The 23,479-nt window shown below is 28.7% G+C and overlaps 1 protein-coding gene across 2 annotated transcripts; it reads left to right on the forward strand.

Moving 5' to 3' along the window:
- The first annotated feature begins 5,766 nt into the window (after positions 1 to 5,766).
- Positions 5,767 to 16,207, forward strand: LOC124491566 (uncharacterized). Of its 2 annotated transcripts, none has more exons than XM_047054235.2 (4): positions 5,767 to 8,150; positions 14,242 to 14,564; positions 14,645 to 14,702; positions 14,833 to 16,207. In XM_047054235.2, exons 1-4 carry the CDS (start codon positions 7,333 to 7,335, stop codon positions 15,356 to 15,358), a joined length of 1,725 nt encoding a protein of 574 aa, XP_046910191.2. In that variant the 5' UTR covers positions 5,767 to 7,332; the 3' UTR covers positions 15,359 to 16,207. The 2 variants fall into 2 exon arrangements, with proteins under 2 accessions (XP_046910191.2, XP_046910192.2); XM_047054236.2 differs by having other exon boundaries at positions 5,768 to 8,150; positions 14,836 to 16,207.
- Positions 16,208 to 23,479: the final 7,272 nt, after the last annotated feature.

Below are 23,479 nucleotides of genomic sequence, written 5' to 3' on the forward strand. Positions count from 1 at the left end.
AGAATATATCATCATTTTACCAAAAAAAAATGGCTAAATTGGCAAAATAGCAAACAAAATGAATACATGATTAATTCTTTCACATTTTGATTACAATAAACAAACATTGAATGAAAGTTTATAAAATGGAGAATTAAAGAAAGATCAAAGAAAAAGAAAAGAAAGAGCAAAGGATCATGATGATGATGATGATGACAAAAAAAAATTTTATTTACCATGACAAATTTCCAAAATATCGGTATGTAAATGAAGATTAGGTTACCATCATCATCATCATCATCGTTGACATCGTATTAATTATCAGAACGACATAATTTTTTTTCTTGGTTAAATAATGATGATGATGATAATAATGATGGTTAAGATATCTGTAAGTTGAATTTTTTTTCTCTATTTACTTTTTTTTTGAGTTTATTTGTTGACAAGTCACATAGAGAAAGAGATAGAAAATGATATCATTTTGGTTATAAGAAATGAATGGATAAAATTTTTTCCCCTTTTTTTCACTATTATATTTAGAAATGATTTTTTGTCGTCGTCGTTGTTGTTGTTGTTGTTTTAGTCGTCAACAACATAAAAATGTAATCGACAGTCGTATCGAATATCGAGTTTTTATTCATATGATGATGAAAGCGATACCGAAATCGGAGAATTAGAACAAAACATGACGCGAAAATCCATGAATACACTCAATGATGATGATGACAACAAATATTTCCTGGGTCATATTAGTTGGAAAATGATTAACCATTCGTACAACAACAACGACAACAACAACAAGTTGGATCAAATTTGTACTATTCCAAGGGTAATTGTATACGAGTACACACAAATTAATGATATGAACCAATTATCACTGGAGATTTATTTTATTTTTTTTTTCATCATCATCATCGTTCAAATCAAACTCATCATCATTATGTAAATCAATATGTGTATGTGTGTGTGTGTATCAAATTTGTAAAGTTATAGAGTTACCTGAGAAAAATCTACGCATAATAGAAAAAATGGAATATGAGAAGTATGTATATGTATTATATTTAGGGTTACAAGCTAACCAAACAATTGAACTATTAGAAGAAAAAAAAATTTGTCATTCATGCCATGTCAAAATCAATCATTAGTTTCTAATAATAGTTTAATGTCAAACAAACAAATTTCCAATGATGATGTTTCGTGATGATAAACCGATGATGACAAAATCCAAAAAAAAACATGCACACACACAGTAGACTTTATTCACTCATAAAAAAATATTCAACCATGAAAAACTGTCGACATTGTATTTCTTTTTATCCATTTTCAACGTAGTAAAATATAACTGTCAAATGTATATTTTTGTCACCAAAAAAAAAAAAAAATATATAAAGTGATGACAAAAAAAACCTAAAGAATTTAAAATGACAAATCAAAAAAAAAAAAAAAAAATTCGAAACCCAAAAGAACTTGATCATGATGATGATAATGATTTCTTTCTTTATATTCATATATTGTACACAACTCGACTATTGATTCAATCAAAAATGATGATTTTTTATTTCCATTGTTGTTGCCGTTTGAATGTGGCCAATATGTAACAAAAGATGTTGATCAATATGCATTGGTCTTAGAAATCTTGCGTACAGATCTTATAAAGATTGGATTTGAGAAATTGAAAAGAAACGTTTTTTTTTGTCAATAAAAAATATGTTTTTTTTCACAAAACAAAGATGATGGTGAAACAAAACAAAACAAAACGAGAAAAAAAAATGAAATCGAAAAAAAACAAACTGAAAAAAATGTTACAATTTTAAACTTTCTTTATTGATTGATCATATCGCAGTTAGATATTGGAACAAATCGGAACAATGAAAGATTGAAAATCGATTGTTCAAGAAGAGGGTATGGCCTGTGTGAATGGTAACAAACTAAATCGATCAATCTGTAAGAGTCAAAACACATACATAATAAGCTAATATTTTGTAAACGTCTTATAACTTCTCGGTTGTATTTTGTGAATGTCAACAAGCTAACGCATTGACCATAGAGAGCGTTGGTCATTTTTTTATGTCCCAAAGACATTTGTGACAGACATGTATGTGTGTGTGTGTGTGTGTACAAGAGTCAATCCATTATGGAAATGGTATTTGGATTCAGAGAAAGAGAGAAAAAAATGGACAACAAAATCTCTTAAGTGGTTAACAATCAGCAACAACAACAACAACAACAAAAACAGATTGTTTTTGTTAGTATAGATTTGAAATCAACTGAATAAAAACTATTGATTGTTCCAAATAAAGTAAAGCTTTATTCATTGTTGGAATACCATATGCAAACATTTCTATTATTATGGTATTTGATAATTCAACAACAACAACAACAACAACAACAATTGATGAAACATTTGTACAAAAAAAAAATTTTTATGTTATGTTTTCACATTGTCAATTCATATGCATACACAATCGATTGTATTATTGGTATTGGAAATGAAATCGTAAGGATGCCATCAACAATGATCATAAATTGTATGATGAATAAAAATTATGAATCAATTAAAATGGTCAAAAAAAAAAAAAAATTTCATCACTGGACATACACGCTGATTTTTTTTCACGCCTGATATAAGTCATGGAAGATCACAATTATCATTACATACACGCACAAAATGCTAAATACCAGTACCAGCAAAAAAAAAAAAAACAAGATGATGTGCCATGCAATGATAAATTAGTCATCCATCTTTTTTTTTGTTCTTCTTCGAGGAATACATCAAATTGAGCAATAATTTGATGCTCCAATTAGTTTTCAAACTCCTCACTTATCTATTTAGTCAGTCAGTCAGTTAGTTGTTACGCTCGAGCCTTCTAATTTGTTTCGGTTAGTTTTTTTTACACTAACAATGCGGAATAATATTTAAATATTTGGTTAATGAATTTTTTTTTTCGCCGTTGGTTTATATTCTTCAAAACATAGCACAAATTCTCACACAAAAACAAAGAGAATGAATTTTTATTTCTCACTAAACAAAATAAACTAACACAAGAAGTGTTTTTAATGGATAATAAGAAATAGATGTGTCGATGTGTGTGATCTTTTTTTTCAAAAATTTGTGAAAACAACAAACGAGAAAAGAAAAATTGAAATTGAAATTAATTGTTTATGAATAAAATGAGATCGGGTGTTTTTTTCTTCTTCATTTTGTTACTGGATTCTTCTTTTCGGTTTTTTTTCCACTCTCTTTCTCAGTGTCTGTGTGTGTGTGTGCGTTTGGATTCATTGGTACTCTTTATTCTCTTTACTTCAATTTTTTGTTATTTTAATCATACACACACACACACACATATTGTACAATATGAAGTTTTAAAAATAAACGGTATCATCTTATTGATTCTTAATTCACTAGAAATATAGGAAAGACCACCCAAATGTTGATCGTGTGTTTAGATTAACATAACATGTCTTTTTATTCAATTTGTCGATTTGATGTTGATGATGATTGTACCCAATTATATTTGATAATGATGATGATGATGATAGAACAAAGCGAATGAAATGAAAGGAAATGAAAATCTCATATGTCTTAAATACCACACACACACACACACACACACATATTAAACATACAGCATACATTATGCTTATTGTTATACGATCCAAGAAAAAAAAAAATGTGAGCATGATATCTAACAACCAAATCTAAAAATTGAAAATTCAAAATAAAACAAAACCGACCATACCGAATCGCTAGCATATATATATTGATGACCGTATCCCAAAAAAAAGAGATGAAAAATATTCCCAAGTTGTGTGACTAAAACAAACAAACAAAAAAAAAACAAGCCGACAAGTGTATTCATAATCATCGAAAGAAAAAAAAAATCCAACGGTTTACAACAACAACAACAGCTTTTAATCCATTAACTACAATGACCAGAAAAAAAACAAGCAAACAAACAAACAAACAAACAAAAAAAAAATCCAAAATATCAACCAAAACCAAATGGCCCATCTCTTTCGTTTGTTAATGTCCGGAAAAAAATTAAATGAATATAAAAGAAAGAAAGAAAAATGAAGAGGACACCAACACACACACTCACTCACACAAACATGACACATACAGTGCAACCAAAAAAAAAAAAAAAAAAATATTTGAATCTTTTTTTTCCCAATCTCAAACGGAAAAACCAAAAACTAATGTGTGCATGTGTGTTTGTGTTTGTTTACACAAGTGTTCATATTTCAAACCAATTCAACAATGATGATGATGATCATGACGAAGACGACGAATATCGGAAAACAAAAGATAACCCGTCAAGATGTAAAAATAACAACAAAAATATTTTTTTTTGTTTTGTTTTGAATTCTGGATTTGCCGACAATTGGATGGGTGGATGCGATATAAATTCTAACCAAGAATTCCGATTTGCTCTGTGGAATCATTATTATTTTCATAATTTTAAATAATAAATCAAATTGTTTTTTCTGTTTGTTTGTTTGTTTGTTTGTATGTTATAAACTTTTCCAAACATTTTTATTTTCTTTGAACCAATAAAAATTAAATATTTTGCATTGAAATGAAATTCATTGATGATAATTGAGATTTGAGCTTCAATTATCATCAATGATGTTGATGATGGTGATGGTGATATCAAATCAAGTTTCTGTTTTGTTCATTCCATTGCCATTTTTGTCGAATAAAAGAGCATAAATTTCATATTGATTAAACAACTGAGTATCGTTTTATTATTATTATTATAATCAATCAAAACGTTTTTTTTGATTAGATAAATTACCAATGAATGATAATCATTTGATTCGAGATTGTTCGATTTTTGGACAACGAAAGAAAAAAAAAATTTTTGTGAGAGAAAAACACAATCAAATGAATTTTTTTTTTTGACTACGAATCCAGTTGTTGTTGTTGCATAATAATATCAAAAATCAGTGATGTCCATTTTTTTTGGCCAGAAAAAAGTTCTTTTCGCACACAATACACCATATACATTGCTGATACATAATATTGAAAGATCCCGCCTCATTTATTGTAATATCCATTTGAGTTTTAGTTTTTTTTTTCATTCAAAAAAAAAAATATCTGTTTAGTGGCTAGTGAAATAGTTATGGTTAAATCAAATACAGCAGTATGTGTGTGTGTGAGTGTGTATCGAAACGAAATACGAAACAAGATCCATCCCACAATCATCATCAAACTGGTTAACGTAAAAAAAAATGTAACGTAAAATAGCAGCAGGCTTCATTATGACTATTGCTTCTGCTCCGATTTTTTTTTTGTTAATATTCAATCATCATTCTGAACAACAACAACAACAATAACATCATTTTCTGGTCGTCGTTGGAGATCATTTTGTTGTTGTAATTTTTTTTTTTGACGTTGTTATTTTTATTCCTAGAGCCGCCTAAAAAATGTGTATATGATATACTTGGTATATATCATATACTTCTATGCCAACTAATTTTTTCATGCTTTATATTATTCTGCTATATATGTGTGTGTATATCCAAGTGTAAAATGAAATATTGGATATAATAGAAAAAATTGAAGCGCGTGCGCGAAAAATGATCATCATCATCAACAGATTTATGCCGTAAATTTTTGAAATTGAAGCCAGTTTTTTTTTTTGCAAACTATTCATTACTTCCATTATTTCCACAAAATTCACCATTCATACACTACATATTCATTCATTCATTTTTATGAAAAAAAAGAAGAAAATTTGTTTGTAATCTGAATCTATTAAGTTGTGTGTGTGTGTGTATGTGATCATTGTCGTCGTTTTATATCGAATGATGATGATCATTATCATATAGACAGTGAATAGAGAGAGCAGAGAGAGAAATAGAAAGAAAGAGATAAAAAATATCAACAGCATCCATCGCATATTATCATCAACATCATATGGCTACATTCAAACAAAAAAAAAAATCTTCATCGGTGGCGGTGGCTTCTGTAATATGGTGATTGTGATAGCGGTGGTGGTGGTGATGGTGGTGGTGGTGGTAATAATATGAAATGTATCCTATGGTATATCTAAATAGCGCCACTTGATATATTGAATGTGTTAAAGAAAAAGGAGTGAATAAATTATTGAAAATAAGAAGAAGTAGAAGAAGAAAAGAAAATGTGAATATCATATCCGTTTCGATACATGTATAACCATCATTCACATCGAATAATATAATACATACACCCATACCTTAACTGAACGAAATGATCAGCTGTATTCTGGTGTTTGTGTATTGTGTAATATATAATGTTCATTTATCCATGGTTTTCAATTCTTTAAATGTTTTCCATCAAATTACAATTCACAATGTGTCAATTAGTGTTTTGATCATCATGTGTATGTGTTGATCTTCTAAATATTATAATTCTCAATAAAATCAAATTCATTATGATTGACATCTTCTAGCCATATTATTAGTGTTGACAAAAAATATTCGATACAATCATCAATCATCAATCAATGGTATATAAATCTATACCGATTGAATATCATCATATCCGATTTGTAATATATCCTTGTATGCGATTTGTTTTCTGGTGTATATATTAATTTAATCACCATCAACAACAAGTAACAATCATCAAATTACACAAATTTATTGATTTTGTTCGTTGTTGTTTAATGTCATCACACATATATATCACAATATAATAATAATCATCAACAGATACAACACGCATACATGATTCAATGATTTTTTTTGTTGTTGTTGTTGTTGTTCTGGGTTTAATTCCGTTTGATCTTTTGTTTCAATCAATCAATCAAGACGACTACAACAATAATTCGTCTTTCATTTCAGTTGTTGTTGATAAAATTTAAATTTCGAAAAAAGAGCATAACCAACAACTATAGAAATGTTTTCAATGTGAACATCTTTTTTTTTCTCCATTTTTATTAACGTGTTCAAATTTCAATTATCAATCATCAAATGATCAATATAATGATTATCATCATTTTCATCATTTTGAATCTGAAATGATAGTGTTGTTTCACTGTTTCAACTGTGGGATTTACCAAAACATATGCACACACACACACACACAAACACACTTGTGTAAGATTATATTTGTAAAACATGGATATATACAACATTTATACAAATAGCAAATGGATCTTGTTTTACATCGTCATTTACATTTTGTCAATATCATATTCGAATTGAATTGAATCATCATTTAATTTTCCAGTATATTCAATATTAGTGATTTTGATTCGTTCATCAAATAAAATTACTGGAAACAAAATTCTTCAGATTACGGATTGAATTAATTTATTTGGATTCTTTTTTCATTAAAGATAATAATAATAATATTATTTTTCTGTGATGATTGTTGGACATATGACGACGATTGCTGATGCTTCCTTACCATCAACAACAACAGCATTATCATCATCGATACAACAACAACAACAACAACAATTCACGGTCGGTTCATTATCATCAATGGCCGGTTTAGATCTAAGTGGTCATAATAATAATCATCATCATAATAATACAATACATCATGTTCATCATACACCATCTACATCGACTACAGCAGCAGCAGCAGCATCAACAACAACAACAACAACAACAATACATAATTTATCCTCATTATCACCATCATCATCTTCATCATCGAAATCATCATCACCATCATCATCAACATCATCAAAATCATTACCATCGACAATAATAACAGCAACAATAAAACAAAATACAATTTCACCAACATTAAAAACAACATTGACCAATAGTATCGGTTTAATTGGTGCAACAACATCATTTTCATCATTATCATCACCGCCATTATCAATAATAAACAATTCTACAGGAATAATTTCAGGATTAATCACCGGAAATAATCAAAATCATTTTGATCATCATCAACAACAATTACATCATTTAAATAATTCATTATCATTATCATCATCATCATCATCAGCAACAACAACAACAGCCATGCCTAGTTCATTATCACCAACAATATTATTACCAACATTAGGTTTTACACAGGAACAAGTTGCATGTGTTTGTGAAGTATTGCAACAATCAGGCAATATTGAACGTTTAGGACGATTCTTATGGTCATTACCTGCATGTGAACCATTACATAAGAATGAATCAGTTTTAAAAGCAAAAGCATTGGTTGCATTCCATAGGTAAGTGAACTTTTTTTTTTACCACTCCATACAAACAAACAAAACAGACAAATAAAAGAAAAAAAAACCCAACCAACCAAAAATCAAATAATAAAATATATATATCATTCATAAACATTTTTCTTACTATGCTATGGTCTATGTGTTTTAACACTTTGATCCTCGAATATATAAAAAAAACGAACGAAATGGAGAAAGAAACAAAAATTTATTGATTGAACTTTGTCCCCATTTTATTCGCATAAAAATAATATTTCCATTACTTTTACAATTAACAAATAACTGAGCAGCACTGAATTTCATTGAGTGTTTTTTTTTCTCGTTTTTCCAAGTCTCCAATTGTGTTGTTTGCATTCATTTAATATATGATGAATCTTGTGTGGATATTTACATTGCATCTTTGCTTACATTTTTTTTTCTCTCTCTCTCTCATTCGTTGTTATATATGAAGTGTCGGCGATCTTTTTATAATTCATCACAATATTTTGAAACCATGTTTTGTTTGAAAAATCATTTCATCTAACCGTTCAATTCATTCAATCCATTTTTTTTCTCTCATTTCTTGCATTAAGCCATGCGACCATTTTTTTCTGGCAAACTTCAAACCCTCTATGTCTATGTTTAATATTTCCAACAGCAACAACAACAACAACAACAAAAACCACATGAACAAACAAAATTTTTTTTTTGCTCTGACCAACATGGATCAACTTTTGACTTGAACTACATGATTCTGTACATTTATGGATTTAGAATTATTATTATTTGAGCGGCTGATGCTTTATAAATTTTTTTTTCTCTTGTTCAGTTTTGTTTGATTTAGTCGGTTGATTAGTTCAAATAAAGCGCGAATCTTAAAAGTTTACCAACCAATCAACCAAACAAAACAAAAAAAAAAATGAAAGAAAAATACGTACGCGTGTATACCACGTTTATTAGCTTAGATTCGTTATTTTATTCATTTTTGGTTTCGCCAGTGATCATCATACCAAATAAATTGTTTGATTTGTTTTTTTTCCAAAAAAACTAAAATTCATTCATTCCTTTCAATAAAATCAATACTGTCGATGGATTTGATCATTCATGTTGTTGTTGTTGTTGTTGATTATCATTATTGATGATAATCAATAATGATGTGATATGTATTTGAAACCGTTATCGATTTATATATCAAATTCAAATTTGTTTGGGTGTGTGTATATCAATCAAAATCATTACTATTTGATATGTTTGATAATATTTGGCCAAGATATGTTTTGGATCTGTTTTTTTTTGCCGGTTGTTGTTCTATTTGATCATGTTCATAATGACAACCACTACTATTTCCATCACACAATACAAAACAATTCAAAACACACATACACATTTGTCATTTGAGAATCATCATTATCATCATCAACATCAAAAAACCATCAAATCTGATCGTAGTTTTTTTGTTCATTCACAATTCTAACAGAAGAGAGAAAAATGCAATCAAATCTATTTGGATACACTGACCATGCTGTCTGTTGAAATGAGAACAACAAATTATCATTGATGATTTTGTTGATTATCATCATGATGATTATGATCAACAAATCATCAGACAATTTTTCGAAACAAAATTATCATGCCACAGAACATTTAATAGTCGGCATTTCGATATATCGGTAATCATTGTCGGTTTTTTTTCGATGAAATGAAATGTTTTCCATACACACAATTCTGTTTCATTTGATCATGTTTTTTCTATGATGTCTGAGTATTTTGTAAATGTTTTTTGTGTATATGTATGTGTGTGTGTGTGTGTGTAAATCTCTCGGATATCATCATCATCATCATCGGTATCTCGGTGATAAAAGTTTTGGTTTTTGATTTCTATTGCCATATCCAAATCAAATGAATATATCGAATATATTGCAATCAATTCATGGGAAATTGGACAAATTACATTATGTGTGTATTGTATATATGTGCTTTATTGTAAATATCAAAACAACCGATCAAAAACAACAACAACAACAACAACGAAAACAAAACGAATTATTAAATGATAAAGAAAGCGAAACAGAGAACAAAATTTAATATCCTAAACAACTAATTAGTATGTTTTTTTTATTGAATGACCTTTGTTGTTGTTGTTGTTGTTATTGTTGTTGTTTTTCGGTCTTTGGTTGCCATCAACAACAAAATTATTGGTTATTTCCGGTGTTTTAAATCCTTTCAGTTGTTTGTTGTCTATTATGAATGGCCACCTCATTGATGATGGAAAAAAAAGAAGAAGAAAAGAAAAATTGAGACATGATTTATTCGAACACAAATTCATTCATAATGATCAATGATTAATGATATGAATAGTGGTACCAAAAAGCAAAAAAAAAAAAATCATTGTAGATAAATGTTTAATGACAAATGATTCAAGAATCTCTTGGCTGATTTTTTTTCAAGATTTATTGATTCCAAATTCGTTCACATTCGAACACACACACACACACAACAGAAGCGTCAATGACTTTTTTTCAGTGTTGAACTATTTGTCACCGAACAAAAAAAAAACAAAAATCTCATTTAGCTCCAATTACAATCTGATCAGGTTTTCATCAGTATCCAAAGAAACCAAAAAAAAAAAAATTTTTTTCCTCGTTCTCATCACATATATTTGAGAAAAAAAATTGAATTTTGATTAATTATCACAAGTGTTAATATTTTTGTCCACATATTTCGTTCAGATTTGTAGATTTCAATTTCATCATGAATATCAATCTTTAAAATAATGAAAAAAGCAGAAAAAAATATACTGACTATGATAAGATAATGTCACATCAATTTTTTTTTCTTCAGTACAACAACAACAACAAAAAAAATGATGACAAATATCTTTAATAAATTTTTTTTCGCATTATTACTAGTATTCACATTGGTCTATGGCTTCAAGGGATATATGTATTCACATTCGTCATGACATGAATCTCTTATCAATTCAATTAGATTTATTTATTATGATTTTTTTTTCTCTCTCTCTCTCTCTTTCTCTATCGGCTAAACTTGTGATTATGATGATGATGATGATGAAATGAACATGGCAACATTCACGACTAAAATATAAATATTTTTTTTTTGATCTGTTTGTGAATGCATGTTCACCATATGTAATCATCATCATCATCGTTGAATACAACCCAACCAATCAAACGGTCTATATAGATTTTTTTTTATTTTTTTTTTTGTAAAAAAAATCCATTCAAATTCAGTAACATTTAGATTTTCCATCTGTTTTTTCTTGGGGAAGGGGGGGTTGTATTAGTATCCATGTTGTTGTTGTTCGAACTTGAAATGAAACTACCCCCCCCCCTCAAAAAAAATATGTGCGTGTGTGTGGTGTATTTGTATGAATCCTGAATAAGAATGATAGAGTGATTAATCAATGCTCATATCATAGTGGTGGTTATTGTGGTGGTATACGAGACCTTTGACCTTTTTGATTGCGATCATTCATTTTATTGCTGCATCTATACACAATCATGCTCACACTGTTATCCACCACCGTTAACCTTCGACCGACCAACCAACCAACCAACCAACCGATCGACCGATCAACAACATCATCATGCACTTAATAGCTTAGAAATAGCTCTCTTAAAAAAAAGAAAATCTCTTGATAGTCTAGTACCCTAGATTTTATCGGGTTGTTGTTGTTTTTAATGGCCAAAAAAAAAAATTCATTCATGTCGTTCTGGTTTTTTTTGCTCATAACTCATATTGACCAACAACGATTCAATAAATTTTAATAACATACGAGTTCAAAGTAAACAAAATATTCATTTTACCATTATTATCGATTTTTAATCGATATTATAAAATGTTAACTAATATTAGATGGTAACAACATCCATCTATATTAATAAATAAATGATCATTCATTGAATTTGATACTTTTTTATTGTTAAATGAGCAGAAAATTTTCAAAATTATTTTTACAATTATACTATCAAATCAATAATAATAATAATGATGATGATACCGAAATTGATTGATTGATTTTCAACATTTGGTGTTGTTGGTTCATTTTCGTATTTTTTATTTTATTTTGTTTTCATGATCATATCACAACAACAACAACCATAACAATAACAACGTGAAAAATGATTCGAATCGAATTGAAATGAAAAATTGTTTTTAATGAAATGAATGAGAATAAAAAAATGTAGAAGAAACGTGTTAAGTTCATAGATAGATGAATATCACGTTTTTTTTTGTTTTCAAATTCTCATTATTTTCATTCATTATCATCATCATTCATCAATCTAATAACGTAGAGTAGTAAAAAAAAACGACGAAAATTTCAATGTTTTTTGTTGTTGTAGTTGTTTTAAATTTGTTTTGCATTCGGCATTTTTTTTTTTTTTTTGAAAATGAAAACTGAAAAAATTTCCATGTCCAGTTTTTTTTACACTGTATCTTTTTTTGTTCTGTTGTTCATTTCATGTTTTACTAACAGACAAATTGCATTGAATATTAGTAGTGACCATGGCCAGTGAAATCAATCAGTTAATCGATGAATTACATGAATCTTATTCAGATTTATTTTGGTTTTTTAAATCTTTGATGCAAAAAGAAAAAAAAAATTTCTGGTCATGTGAAAATCAGCAATTGACCGTAAGAACAATTTTTCTTTTCTAAAAAAAAATGTAAACGTTTACGTTACTTATCATTAAACATTCTTTCATTGCAAATGCTTCAAATCAACAAAAACAACAGCAACAACAACAACAATGATGATGATGAGTTCCCGTTATTTTATTTTTGTGGTACAATTTTTTTTCTCTTTCTTTTGAAATTTAATACCCTTCTTTTTGTCTTTAGATGACGATGATGATGATGAACAAACAAACAAACATTTGGTTCACAATCAATGGCAAAAAAAAAAGAATTCTACAAGGTCTTTTTTTATAATGATAAAATATTCTTCCATCATCAACATTCTATATATATATAAATGATTCGTTTGTGTATGTGTGTGCATGTCAGTCGATCAATGTTGAATCTCAATCATTGAAGAATCCAATGTGTGTGTGTGTGTGTGTGGACATAGCCAAAGAACACAATGGATCATTTTTGTTCTCAACAGTTAAACTAATGGAAATTGTTGTTGTTGTTGTTGCTGATTGTTTTTTTTGTTGTTTTTGGTTGGGTAAAATATTTTCTCTCTGTCTCTTCTACTCTCTTTTTTCATCAATGTGAATCAAGAAAAAAAAAGTTTGTACTAGTCAGCAAAAAAACTCACACACACACACACAGACAGACACTAGCAATGAGAATATTTCAAAGAATGAAATGTATGATGTATATATTCTGTTCATCAATTCTACATATAAAATGATGATGATGATGACAACACATTGAAGAATTGAATGAGCAAAAGAAAAATATACAAAGAGAGCATATACAATATTCTAGATTAACAAAAACAAAATGAAAAGCAAACAATTATTAGCTAAAATGGAGAAAAAAAATAACAACGGTCCCGAGTGTTTGATGTATATGTGTGTGTGTTTTGGTCCTAGCTTCTTCTGTTGTTGTTGTCCATGTCTATCAACATCAATATTTTTTCTTCTTGTTGTTGGTTGAATTATATTGTATTTGTAGCAAATTAAGAAAAAGAACTGATTGTAAACACACACACACAAACACAAGCAGCCATCAACCATTACATACACACTTTTTCCAAATACAAATACAAATCATTTTTTGGTTTTGCCACAAAGTTTTTTTCCTTTTTGCTCTCTCTCTCTCTCTCTCTCTCTTGCTGATGTTCACATCATATACATTTTTATTTCAAAGAAAAAAAAATGTGAAGAATATATCAAATTTCACTAACTATACAAAAAAAACAAAATAAATAAATAAATAAAATTTTTGCATTTGGTCATGTATTTGTGGTTATTATCGTCATCATCATCATAATGACGATGATTACAATTGCCAGTCCATTTACAAGAATTGCGAAAAAAAATGTAGAATTTATTGTCTCATCTTGTCTATACAATGTTGAATCATTGTTTTTCATTTTTCATGCATTAATCTTTGTTTTTTTTTATTTTGTTTTTTTTAGAGGGAATTTTAAAGAATTGTATAAAATTCTTGAAAGTCATAATTATAGTCCTAATTCACATCCAAAATTGCAATCATTATGGTTAAAAGCTCATTATATTGAAGCTGAACGTGCACGTGGACGGCCATTAGGTGCTGTTGGTAAATATCGTATACGTAGAAAATTTCCATTACCAAGAACAATATGGGATGGTGAAGAAACATCATATTGTTTTAAGGAAAAATCACGTAATGTACTTAGAGAATGGTATTCACAAAATCCATATCCATCACCAAGAGAAAAAAGAGATTTATCTGATGCTACCGGTTTGACAACAACACAAGGTAAAATAGTGTTTTATATTTTCAAAATCATAATGTGTAAATATATAATGTTTAAAACTGTCTATATTTCGTCACAATAGTCAGCAATTGGTTCAAGAATCGTCGTCAACGTGATAGAGCAGCCGAAGCTAAAGATACGTAAGTTTACATTTTTTAAAATTTTTTTCTTTTGAAAAATTCCTTTATTTGTCAAATAAATTCTTTATCTAAAAAAAATTTCTTTTTTTCAATTTGATTTTTTATTATTGGAAAAAACCATCGCTCACAGTAGAGATTCAAATGATAAACATAATATTGGAAAAAATTCTGTAAAAGTTACGAATGATTCCTCACATTCAGGTGGTGATTCAACTGATGATGAATTTGAGGAAGGAAATTCTGAACGTACAAGCAGCAGCAATGAAATGAATTCGACGACAACAGCTACTGCCAATAATAATTTAACACCATCTACAACACTGTTAAACCTTAATGGAACAAATGGAACATCACCCGAATTATCTGCATTTTCTGCATTAGCTAATCATCTAAACAATACGGCAACAGTGAATATAGGAACTAATGGTCTTATTGATAGTGGTGGTGGTGGTGGTGGTGCTACTTTAATAACAGGAACAGGAGGAGGAGGAGTATCGAATAGTTTTAGTGCCAAATCTAGGAAGTCAATCAGCTCTTTCGGCAGTTACATCAATGTCATCTGCAATGGGCTATCCACATTCGGCATTCCGTTTTGGTTCCCATCATCATACACATCATCATCATCCACATCATCCAACAACTCAAAGTCATTTTAGCCATCATACATTACATCATGCAGCAGCAGCGGCAGCAGCAGCCGGATCTACTACTGGTCATCATCATCATTTAGCCGATGTTGCACCATCCGCTCTAGTCATGCATCATGCTGCAGCAGGTGCTGTAATCGAATGCGGAAACAATGTTTCAATTAAGTTCCGTATTATCATCATCAGCAGCTGCATCACTTGCGGCAAATCCATCAGCATTTGATAGTTATAGTAAATATGGTGCAAGTATGGCGGCTGCTGTTGCTGCATTTAGTGGTGCTGCTCGACCACAATTTTGATTCCTTGATTCTTATTCTGTTTTCCAACAATTAATAACACTATTTGAAAAATTTGGACTCATTCAATTGTCTACATTCGACATTTAATGTTATTTTCAATTTCATTAAGAAAAACATTCCACACACACACACACACACACAAACACTGAAGATTTGATTATGATATGAAAAAAAACCTGTACAAAATGAAAAAAAATGCCAACTTTTAACCTCAAATCAATTTATGAAACAAACAAACAAACAAACAAAAAACATTACATCCAAAACCACATGTATGTATGTAGAAACAAAAATCCAAACAAAACAAAACGAGAGTGATCCACAATACTACATCTCTCATCTCTCTAGCATTAAATATCAATTTTTTTTTCTCACAACTAGAAATTGCTCTTTGTTCTTACAACTTTATTGATTTGATTTTGATTTTACCTATTATTTTTTTTCTTCTCGTTTCCATCTATATAATCATCTATATTCTCAATTTCATTTGATCATATTGTATCATTCTGTTCGATCAAAACGAAAATTGTATGAATTCTGAAAAAAATAAAAATAAAAAGATTTCTGAATTTTTTTTTTTTTTTTGATGACCATAAAAATCAATTTTTTTTTCATTGAAAAAAAAATACCGAGAAACAGAAAAACTAATGGAATTCTAGTTTTAGGCTAATTAGACATTGGATACTAGTATAATAGAATAGTAAAATAAACTAACTATAAATACAAAACAAACAATACAAACAACAACAGTAACAAAAATTGACAAGTGCCAGCATCCAATCATCATGATCATCATTATCATTATCATTTATAGTTAATTATACAGTTGTCTATCATCATCATAACAACAACAAAAAATCAAGGATCACAATACAACTATGGATGTCTTGTTTTTACATTACACTCATTTAAATTTTACAACATTCATACAAACATCAGGAGAGAAAAAAAACTATGATTGATTTAATAGCCAATATATACAATTTATAATGGGGATCGGTTGCGGGATTTTTATGTAAAAAGAAAAAAAAAATGATTTTGATTGACATGCCATAGTCATACCAAAGAAAATGAACGTCATTTATATTTCATCATGTCATCAATTGTCGGTCAAATCTTGTTGTTGTTGATTGACTGTGCAAACATAAACAACAACAACAACAACGAAACGATTTGATGACAAGCAATTGTTATTATTATTGTTTTGTTGTTGTTGTTGATCATCATCGTCATTATCATCGATTTAAGGTTATATTTAAGGCGGTATTGAATATCCATTATTATTTCATTGATTATTATGAGACCATATTTGCCACACATACACACACACACACACACACCATATAAATAATATGATGATGATGATGAAAATAATAATGATGATGATGATGATGAGGGTAGAAAGATTATAGGTGTTGTATATGGCCAATGTTATGGAGTTTTTTTTTTCTTTCTCTCTCCAATTTCATGCTATAAACATACACACACACACATTGAAGGCCAATTATGTCAGTCAATATTTGACAAGAGGAAATCTGTTATTGTTATTTGTATTTTCATTTAAATGATGATGATGGTGGTGGTGGTGGTCAAGGTGAATTTATGTTGTTGCCGTTAAAAAAAAATTCCTATTGTGTATTCGTCTAATGTCTAGTGTGTCTATGATGTCGTCGACATGTAAAAAGAAAAAAAAAGACAAGTAGTTTACAATTACAGCCAGTAGCATTAAAATACAAAATCATTTCGAATGATTTCAGCACCCAATGGTATAGCCAGATTCAAAAAAAAAAAAAATTCATATGAAAATGATAATTTTTTCCTGATGAATTATAATTACTGCCATGCTGAATGAAAAATCCACAGCCAAAAAAAAAAAAAAATCAATTCATTGCTAAAGGGGAACCATGTTATGTGTAGTGACCATCATCAATGACATGTTTTGTGATTGAAAATTGAACAATGACTTAATGATAATAATAATGAAAACCAGCCAAAATGGATAGATGTATATAGTCTGACAACAAATAATTTGTGTTTCTTCAACAACAACAAAAAGAAAATTTTCAATCCAAAACAAATTCAAACAATTCAAATGTCTTGAAAATTGAATTTGTTTTGATTACGATTTTCGGGTTTTTTTTTATTGCTAAATACAAAAAAAAAACATAATTCAATCACATTTTTTTTCGGGAAATTCTAAACAAAAACAAAATCATAAATACACTAATAAATCATAACATTCAAATACATCGTTATATCATATAAAAAAAAAGATTTAATCGAGATAAACGATTTGTGTAAAAAAAATGGAAAAAAAACTCGGTAAATCCATATGACCATTATCATATACGTATAATGGCTATCATTCATATGTGAAAAAAAATAATAATTTTCATAACTTCCGAAGCTCGTCATTTTCGTACAAAATTTTGGAGTAATTCAAAAATTCAATTCAATTCTCATTCACTATGTCGGTCGATCGGTCGGTTTGTAATGATGATGATGTGGTAAAAATATGAATGAATAAGTGAATAATTTTTTTTTTCATTTTTTTGAATGACAGGTCTTCAGGCTTGTGCCGTAAAAACAACAACAGCAACAACAACAACATTTTACGTAAGAAAACACATATATGGAAAGAGGATTGAATCAAAAATCATTCGGAAAGAAAAGAAAAAAGGTAGTAATCCTCTCTCTCTCTCTCTCTCTATGAAGAATATGAGATTTTATTTTATTTTTCATTTTTTTTTCGTTTGCCACACGCAACGATCATCGAATACGACGTCGGCCAATCTGTTTTTATCATCATCATCATCATCATGATATTATCGTTATTTGGTGAAGTGAATGTGGATATTAAAAAAAAAAAAAAATGAAAAAAAACTAAGAATTTTTTTCCTCCACCATATTCAGAGGATAAAAAAAATCCATAGGAATCCAATTAGTTTGTTATAAGAGAATGAATGAGAAAGAAATTTTCGAAAAAGAAATGAAAAAAATTAAGAAAATTGTAGTACGTGTGTTTGTATATGAAGTATTATTATACCACACCTTGATCATATTTTTTGACGGATTCTTTTGGAATTTTTTTGTTTTGTTTTAATGCTTATTATGATTCATTTTTTTTGGTACATTTTTGTTGTTTCATTGTTTTCAAATCAAATTCCTGAATGATATTTTTAGCAACTTCGAGCAAAACACATACACACGGATAAATAAATAAATATATATTCATCGACAGAAAAATATGAACATGGAAAAAAATGTCAATCAAGTTCATAAATATTTTTTCAATATGAAAAAAAATAAATTGTCTCACTATAAGTGTGTTTTTTGTTCAATTTGAAAAATTTTTCAAGTTATTTTTAGTAGCAAAAAAAAGAAAGAAAATTTCAAGAGTAAAAAAAACTAACATCTCTTGTCAATTATCAGAATCTACAATCAAAGAATATAAATACCGGGAGAATCTGAATTGAAAAAAAGAAACAAATTCGTTACATCTGACTATGATGACAAAAAAAAATGAATAAATAAATTCCAGTGACGTAATAGAATAATATTTTTGGCCATGTCGTCGTCTTGCTATATATATATATGAATGATGATTGTCATTTTGGCTTATTTTTTATTTTCATTTTTGTTTTTGTTTTTATCAACAAACTTGATCATTATGGATTTATTTCTGCATATTTTGTTTTTCTCTTTTTAGGTCGAGTAAATTCAATTTATTCAACTTCAATTCATTATACGGAATTGGCGGAAAAATACATAAATTTTATGAATTTTTTTTTCATTGCTAACCATCTCCCATCATCATCCATTTGTCTATCGTTTATCGTATGATGAAAATCTCAACATGCAAAATAAAATGATGTGAAATTCCAATGAGAGAAAGAAAAAAAAAATGAATTTGTTTGAAATAAAATGGTTCGCAAAAAAATTTGCATGTTTGTGTGTGGTATATCCAAGAATGGATGAATTTTTTTTCCCATTCAAAGCGAATTGAATGTGATCGATGTGTTAACTAGATCTTGATCATCGATCATAATCAATCGAAAATGAAATTAGATTTTTTTTCTTTTTCTTTATTTTTAAAATCATCACTGTGTGATCATGATAAGTAGCATTATTGTTTGATCTTTTGCCGTGATAGAAATAGATTTTTCTATTGATCAAAATTTTTATTTTTAAAATATCAGAAAAAAATGTTAAATTTAATCGATTTTTTTTCTCGATAGAAATTCAAAATCGGATATTGTCTATCAATGTTTTTCTCCATCACTGATCCATTCATTCATTGCCAATACGAAAATTGATCATTTCAGATGATCAATTTCACACGAATATTTTTTTTTTTAATTTCAGAATTCCATTTCATAATTGTTGGTTGCCTCATCATACTGATTTGCTGTTTTTTTGGAAAAGTAAAAACTGATATCAATGTAATTTTTAATTAATTAATCTTTTACAAATGAACAAGATGGAATGGCAAAAATAAAAACAAATGTGAAAAACCAGCCAAACAAACGCACACACACATACAGACACAGGTCAAAAAAAAGTCAATTAACAACATTCGGCAATTCCTATGTGTGTTCATTTCGTTTATTTAGTTTTGTTTCATTACAGAAAAAAAAGTTTTGTTATCGTTATGTCAGACACATAGACACACACTCGGTTTTGGTCGGATATTGATGTTGTTGTTGATTTCATTTTTTTTACATGATAGATAAATTGTTCATTTCTAGTTTTCTCTTGCTCACAAACACACACACACACACAGACACAGAAAAAATTATTACAAATCTACCGACTTTTTTTCACCTGAAGAAAATGAAAATTTTCATTTTCAATCCATAGGAATGAATGAGAGAGTGAGAGAAAAAAAACAAGAAGCATGAGTAGCATTTCAAATGGAAATTGAATAGACCAATTTTTTTTGTTTTGGAATTTTTTTCAAATGCAAAAAAAAAACGCTGCTGCTGTTGTTTTTCATCATTGATGATGATGAGCTTCTGCCGCTCGTGTGAATACACACACTGGCCAGAAAAAGGTGGCTAAGTTAATTTATTTTTTTTTTTTGTTCACTGGATATTTATTTCAACTTGCTAGTTTTTTTTCTTGTCATTTTTTTTGCTCCATACGCTTTCTGAAATATCTAACTGAAATGAATGTGACAAGATGAATTATGATAGCACCATTGATGATGATTATTATTCCTTGCTGTTATTATAATGATTATTGTTGTCGGTGTTGTTATATCATTGTGATAAACATTTTCTTTCAATCTACATTCTGGTTGTTGTTGTTGTTGTTGCTGTTGGAATATGAACCTATGGAATGATTCTTTTTTGCATTCGAAATGTTTTCATATAACATCCAGAATAGAGAATAGTCTGGTCGTTTGTTCATGTGCGACAACGTGTCCATCGTGACGTTTTGGTTAATTAATTACTGTCTTGTCCAACATTGAATAAACTTAGGAATCAAATCAAAACTCTTTATACAGAAAAAAAAGAATTTGAATTGTTTTTTGTCGGTTTTTCTTTTCATTCATTAATTCATTTGTTTCAAGTTATAATTATAATTAGCTAGACACGCACACACACACACACACACATAATGAATGAATGAATGTGCAAATTATGTTTTGTAATGTAAATTTAGTATATTCATTCATTTGTCACTATTGTTATTTCAAATGAAATTGTCAAGTTCATTGTCACATACACTATTGCAGGCATTATTTATCATTATCATCATCATCATAATAATATAATTGTTAAATTGTAGGAAGGCTGAATACAATAAACATTTGCAAAAAAAAAAATCCACAGATCCTATATATCATTGAAATTGATGGCGATTTTTTTTTCGCTTTCAATTTCAATCCTGTTTCGATGATGTTAGTTAATGCTATGCGACTGTATTTCATTTTCATTGAAATCTAAATTTCAAAAATTGAGTAAGATGAGATACTTGAAGAAATTTGAAACATTGGATCTGATCATTTAATTCATCATTTAGTTGGCCTGCTATAATTTTTTTGGATACTTGTATGCATACACACACGCATAATAGTAAGATAATCGAATGTATGTGAAGTAAAATTCGTGTTGCTTTGCTTTTTGGCAGACAATTCATTCATTTTTTTTTATCTTATTCTCCAAATCAAATCATTATTGTATTGAAAATCAATGTAAAATGCATATGGAAAACATAAGAGAAAACGATGAACACGACAACAACAACAACAACAAATGGAAATACGAATAGCACGAAGAGAAAAAAATGATTAAAATAATCGAAAAATGATCACAAAAACAACAACATACGAAAAACAAAAAATGTGAAGAGGTGTGTGTGTAGATTTGCAGGTGTCGTAACTCTTGTTACTGTTGTTGTTGTAGTTATCATTACAAAAAACATACACACACACACTATCAATGGCTAAATTCAATTCAAATGAGCAAAAAAAAACAACAACAAATCGAAAAAACCTAAAAGCGGCTACAAAAATATTTATTTATTTATTATCATTATTATTTGCAGGTAAAAATAGTGTTGGTCACGAATGTGATTTATTAATCGCTTTAGGTTTCAAATATTCAGTTATGATTCAGTTCTTCAAACTGGAATCGCTATATCGACAACGCATACACACACACAAACACAAAAACAAATTTTGTATTTTTTTTTTCTTATTTCATATTGATGATGATTTTTTCTTTTGATAGAATCTAAATGAACGAATTTTTTGCTGTTGCTTTTCAATTCGATTAGTCGGTGTTTTTTTTTGTGTGTGTAAGTGTATGATATATATTCATTGAAAGATGATGATGATGATCGTTCATTCATTTTCGGCGTGATTTAATTGTGTTTCAAATAAATTGATCAGATCAATTTCGATTTTGTCCTAAGGAAGAACAAGGATTTTTTTTTTGCTCTGTTTCCTTCATCATTTTTTGTTTCTTCTTGACATATAACATAAATTGTTGATCAGAAAATGAAATAAATGAGAAAATGAAATAAATCTATGTGTGTTTCTGTTTCGTGAGTGAATACAGCAACAACAACAACAACAACACATCATTGTGATTGAGAAATTGAGAAATCGATCAGTGAAAGAAAAAAAAATGTTCAAATTACAAAAAAAATAATAGTAGTAATCTCCATCAGGTATAGGTTTTTTTTCTCGCACAGATTAATTAATGAGAAACAGATACGAATCTGCTTCTGCATCATTATTCATTTTTTTTTGTTTTGTTTCGAAATTGTCCAACAATCGAATTTCAGTTTTTTTTGTACCAATTTAATTCTTTGACAATTTTCTTGAATGCCAGAAAAATTTTTACCATTTTTTTGCATTAAATTAATTAGAACACTCCACACACACATGTGTGCAATGTTTTCGTTTTAATTTTGGTTTTTGGTTCGGTTCGGTTTGGTTCTTCTTCAATATTTTTTTTTTGTTTTTAGCCACCAAGTATCAAATTACCAATTTCGATATATGTAGTTGAAACAGTTGAAATGACTTAAGAATAAATGAAAAATGCTGTCCGTTTTTTTTTTTGCTATAATTTTCGGCTAAACACACTCACACACACAAATCAATGTAGTTCACTTTTTTTTTCTTTTTTTTCTCTAAACAACGTATGAAAGACAGCAACGAATAAATGTGCTAAAAAACCAAAGAAATGTGCTTGATTAGCTTGATTCTTTCTTGACACTTGGTAATTTTGTCATCTGACTTATGTGAGATCAGACAGACAATCAAAAAATAAAAATAAAAAAATCACATTTTCAGTTGTCCATTCATTCTCACATTGAT

Source organism: Dermatophagoides farinae, chromosome 1 (assembly GCF_024713945.1).
Source record: "Dermatophagoides farinae isolate YC_2012a chromosome 1, ASM2471394v1, whole genome shotgun sequence".
In the NCBI taxonomy this organism is placed as follows: Eukaryota; Metazoa; Arthropoda; class Arachnida; order Sarcoptiformes; family Pyroglyphidae; genus Dermatophagoides; species Dermatophagoides farinae.